Source organism: Anopheles stephensi, chromosome X (assembly GCF_013141755.1).
Source record: "Anopheles stephensi strain Indian chromosome X, UCI_ANSTEP_V1.0, whole genome shotgun sequence".
Lineage (NCBI taxonomy): Eukaryota > Metazoa > Arthropoda > Insecta > Diptera > Culicidae > Anopheles > Anopheles stephensi.
In genome coordinates this window covers 16,817,978-16,823,489 of record NC_050201.1, presented here as the reverse complement: position 1 = coordinate 16,823,489, position 5,512 = coordinate 16,817,978, and the positions used below count along the sequence as shown (strand labels likewise).

The window sequence follows — 5,512 nt, the reverse complement described above, 5'->3', positions numbered from 1 at the left end:
AACGATTATAGTGAAAGTGATGTGGGTGAAATACCAGTGTGCTTGGATCAGCTAGAACGGCATGTTCAAGATTATTTGAACGCGGTAGCAAAACTGGAGGAATTGGAAGAATCTCCCGAAGCGTTAGAAGCTTTGCTGCAAGAGCGATGTGAAATGGACAGTGTGTACCGAAAGGTGAAAGGATTTTTGTTGCAAAAGCAACCGTGTGAAGCCAATCCTCTCAACGCGTCGATTTTGCAAGCCAATTCTAGCCTGAACTCAACGGGTAATTTCGGATCAATTAATGTGCGGTTACCGAAAATCGATCTCCCCACGTTCGACGGTGATACGACGAAGTGGCTCACGTTTCGTGATCGCTTCGTGGCAATGATCGATTCGTCAGTAGATATACCTTCGATACTGAAACTTCAGTATCTGTTGTCATCATTGAAGAGTGAGGCGGCGCTGCTGTTCGAGCATACCACATTGACCGCGGACAACTATGCGACCACCTGGGCCGCGCTGCTGAAACGGTATGATAACCCGCGCATGTTAGTCCGTGATTATTATCGAACATTGCATCACCTTCCCGCGATGCATGAAGGATCTGTGGATGAATTGGCGCAGCTTGTGGACGAGTTCACGCGGCACGTGAACGGTTTAAGAAAGCTGAAGGAACCGGTTGACAACTGGGACACTCCCCTCACCACATTGCTGTTCTTCAAATTGGATTCATCAACCATCCTAGCTTGGGAAAAGCATTCATCGGCCAGCCCCAAGGATAAGTATTCAGATCTAATCGATTTCCTGCAGGATAGAATCCGAATCCTTCGTTCGTCCCAAACGTTAGCGAAGATATCTGAATCGAAACAAACGCCGGTGGCCTGTGGAGAAAGAAGAATGGGAGGAAAGGTTAGATACGTGAGCAATTCAGTGTCAACGCGGAAGCCAGCTAGCAGCACATCCTACGCATCCTGTCCATTAGAGTGTGCAGAGCCACACCATCTACGAAGCTGCCCGAAGTTCTGCAAAGGAGACGTAAAGTTCCGGCGTGAAGTGATTGCGAAGCATAAACTATGCTTCAACTGTTTGAACCCGAATCATCAGGTACGGTCGTGCAATTCCGTCTTCCGTTGCAACAAGTGCAACGCACGTCATCACAGCATGTTGCACGACGATTCACCGCCACAGGTAACCATGAACGTAGGTTCGAGCAATGAAATTGTGGTTCTCGAAACGGTGGTTCTCTGGTTAGTCGATGACCATGGCATTCGGCATGAAGCACGAGCGTTGTTGGATTCAGGATCCATGTGCAATATCGTGTCCGAATCCCTAGCGCGGAAGCTGCTGACACGTCGTACAAAGATCAACGTTGCATTGACAGGTATCGGTGAGGGTGTTCAGCAAGCCAAGGGTTCGATCATCGCAACGGTGCAGTCAAAGTCAGCGCCATTTTCGTCGCCACTTGAGTTCCTGATAGTGAACTCCCCTTGTGCTGAGATACCGACTGCCCCAATCGATGTTGCTGGTTGGAAATTCCCTGACGTTCCGTTGGCTGATCCTGCCTTTAACCTTCCTTCAAGAGTTGATGTGATCATTGGGAATGACGCATATTGGGAATGGCATACCGGAAAGAAGCAGTTACTGGTCAAAGGCGGTCCTTGGTTGGTTGAGACTCCGTTTGGGTGGACAGTTGCTGGGAATACTTCCCACATTTCAGTCGCTAGTCCTGTTTCGTGCCACTCAATTAGGAGCCATGAGTCTCTCGATACATTGCTGCAACGGTTTTGGGAGAACGAGACCAATCTAGAGGGACCCGCTCTCTCGCTTGAGGAAGATGCTTGTGAGAAGCATTATGCTGCCACTACAACGCGTGATCACCATGGTCGTTACATCGTTTGTCTGCCTCGTAATCCCAGAGCAGATATAGTATTGGGTTCATCAAAGGAGATTGCGGATCGACGACTGATGGCTGTGGAGCGGCGATTGAAGATCAACCCTGAAATGGAGATGGAATATAAGCGTTTCATGCAAGAGTACGAGGAACTTGGTCACATGCGAAAACTTACCGAACCAGTGGATGATAGTGTTCCGCATTGTTATATTCCTCACCATGCGGTGGTGAAGGAATCGAGTACATCCACAAAAGTACGGGTCGTGTTTGACGCGTCCTGTAAAACGAGCTCGGGATACTCCTTAAACGATACGTTACTAGTTGGCCCAATTGTCCAGGAAGATCTACTAACGATTATATTGCGATTCAGGTCCTACGCAATCGCATTAGTGGCCGATGTGGAAAAAATGTACCGGCAAATTCTCCACAACATCATCGATCGGAATCTGCTACGTATCAGGTACCGAAAGAGCCCCCTGGATCCGATATCGACCTACGAGCTGAATACCGTTACTTACGGCACGGCGTCAGCTCCATTCCTCGCCACTAGAACGCTCCAGCAGGTTGCGCATGACCACAAAGATCAATTCCCGAAGGCAGTTGATCCCGTGTTACGTGATTTTTACGTCGACGATCTACTAACAGGAGCGACTGACCTTAACGAAGCAGTAGAAGTGCGAAAGCAAATCACCGCAATGCTCGATTCAGCTGGTTTCGCATTGAAAAAGTGGGCATCTAACGTTCCAGAATCGCTTCTAGATGTCCCATGTGAAGATCTTGCGATTCAATCAATGCACGAGTGGAAGGATGGTCAAGCTGTTTCGACGCTGGGGCTGGTTTGGGAACCCGCCAACGATTCGTTTTCCTTCAAGGTTGGCCTTCCACAACCAGCTGAAGTATTAACGAGAAGCTTGATCTTGTCGTACACGGCAAGCATATTCGACCCACTTGGTTTGTTGGGTCCGACAATCATCATCGCGAAAGTCTTTCTACAACGTTTGTGGAGTTTGAAGGAGAATGGAAAGGCTTGGGATTGGGAACGTGCACTGCCCGGTGAGCTTCAACAAGAGTGGAGAAGCTTTCATTCAACGTTATATTCGCTACGCGAATTAAGAGTGCCACGTTTTATCTCCCAACCTACAACGGTCAGCTTGCAATTGCACGTCTTCGCTGATGCGTCACAAAGTGCATATGGTGCTTGCTGTTATGTACGCGCAGAATCGACGGACAACATTGTGACGGTGCAATTGTTAGCAGCGAAGTCAAAAGTGGTTTCATTGGCGAATACGCACTCGATCGCCAGGTTGGAATTGTGCGCCGCACGATTAGCAACCCAACTGTTCCAGAAGGTGAGTCGAACGTTACCGGCATCTACGATGGCCTTTTGTTGGACCGATTCAATGACGGTAATGTATTGGCTGGATTCTCCACCACGTCGATGGAAACCATTTGTCGCCAACCGAGTGGCGCAGATACAGGAAGAAACGCGGATAGCTGAGTGGCGTCACGTTCCTGGTTGTGATAATCCAGCAGACGACATATCACGGGGTCTGAAGCCGGAGGAGCTGCTTAATTGTGAACGTTGGTGGCATGGGCCTCGTTGGTTGGCTTACAGTCATGATGCATGGCCAAATCATCCACCAGCAGTGAAGGAGAATGACGGTGTCACCGAAGAACGGGCGACGGCGTCACGGATTGTCACAGTTTCTACGAGGTGTGAGTTCCGTGACAAACTGTTCGAGCGATACTCATCATACTACAGGCTGAGACGAGTTGTAGCTTATTGTTTACGCTTCATGGAGTGCATCAAGGGAGCCAACAAATCATCGAGAGTAAGCTGCAAGGATGCGCCACACATCGAGGAGAAGAGTGTTCCACCGCTTACAGCCACGGAACTACGTCGGGCCGAACTGAAGTTATGCCAGTTAGCCCAAAGGGATTCGTTCGCGGAGGAGCTAAAGGTTTTAGCTCAAGAGAAGCATCTTTCCGACAAATCGAAGCTGAAGTGGTTGTCACCGTACATCGACCATACTGGTGTGTTACGCGTCGGTGGCCGGCTCGGAAATGCTGATCTTCCAGAAGAAGGACGACATCCAGCGATTCTCTCGGCGAAGCACCCACTATCGGTGTTATTGGCAGTGGCGTATCATCTTCAACTGTTGCATGCTGGACCGCAACTGTTATTAGCAACACTTCGTCAAAGATTCTGGTTGATTGGTGGGAGGAATCTCGTTAAGGCTGTTTACCACCGGTGTCACGTTTGTTTCAAAAACAAGCCGACTCTCGTGAAACAAAGTGTTGCTGACCTACCAACGTCGAGAGTATCACCGACCAGACCTTTCTCGATCAGTGGAGTGGACTACTGCGGGCCGTTTATGCTGAAATCACCCGTCCGCAATCGGAGTCCGACGAAGGCGTACATCGCAATCTTTGTTTGCTTCGCGACTAGAGCCGTACACATCGAGCTAGTGAGTGATTTAACTACTACGGCATTTCTGGCAGCACTACGTCGTTTTGTGGCACGCCGAGGCAAGGTGTGCGAGTTACACTCCGACAACGCGACAACGTTTAAGGGAGCTGCCCACGAGCTGCATCGCGTGTACGAAATGCTGAAGAAGAACGATGACGATCGCCGGTCTATCATCAATTGGTGTTCGTCCAACGAAATGGAATGGAAGTTCATTCCCCCAAGGGCCCCTCACTTCGGCGGATTATGGGAAGCGGCAGTCAAGTCGGCTAAAAAACACATTTTACGCACGATAAGTATAACAAGTATCGCCCAAGAAAGTATGCTTACACTTATTGCTCAGGTGGAGCAATGTTTAAATTCCCGTCCTTTGACCCCTTTATCCGATGATCCTTGCGATTTAGAACCATTAACCCCAAGTCATTTTCTAATCGGCAGCAACATGCAAGCAATCCCGGATGTTGACATACGACACCTTCCGACCAACCGACTCAAGGAGTACCAACTCGTGCAGAGGCACGTGCAAACGATCTGGTCCCGATGGTATCCGGAATACATCCAACAACTCCAAGCCCGAGCCAAACACATTAACAACGCACCGGTTAAGCTGGAGATCAATCAGCTGGTTATAATCCAGGAAGATAATCTTCACCCGACTGTTTGGCCAATGGGGCGCATTACGGCGCTGCACCCGGGCAAGGATGGTGTCGTGCGTGTAGTTACGCTACGTACGGCAGGGGGGAAACAAATTGTTAGAGCAGCCAATCGTTTAGCTTTGTTACCACGACCAATCGATACAAACGAGGGATTTGTGTAACCACATGGTGCACTAATAATGTAAACAAACACTGATACCGACCCAAGCGAAACGTCAATTACGTATATATTAGCGAATAGGATACTGGTTAGCATGTTACATGAAGAAAAACAACGAATTTGCAGAAATTGAAAAGAATTCTCTTTTGGTGGCCGGAATGTAGAAAATGCATGAAATATTAATTATTACACGAAATATGGTAAAGGAACAACACTATAAGCAGATAGTATAAATTGACGCACACGAACGAACTTAGAAGTGAATTAAGGGGAAAGTGACTTGACCAATGGATGAACTATGTAATCGAATAGGATAAACTTGTAACCGGACCAGTGAATAAACAGTATGAAATTGT

General features: G+C 48.4%; 1 protein-coding gene across 1 annotated transcript; it reads left to right on the top strand.

The window, feature by feature from the left end:
- Positions 1-366: 366 nt before the first annotated feature.
- Positions 367-3,371, top strand: LOC118503467. The gene is made up of 4 exons (XM_036036802.1): positions 367-861; positions 1,087-1,643; positions 1,731-2,745; positions 3,177-3,371. Exons 1-4 carry the CDS (start codon positions 367-369, stop codon positions 3,369-3,371), a joined length of 2,262 nt encoding a protein of 753 aa, XP_035892695.1.
- Positions 3,372-5,512: the final 2,141 nt, after the last annotated feature.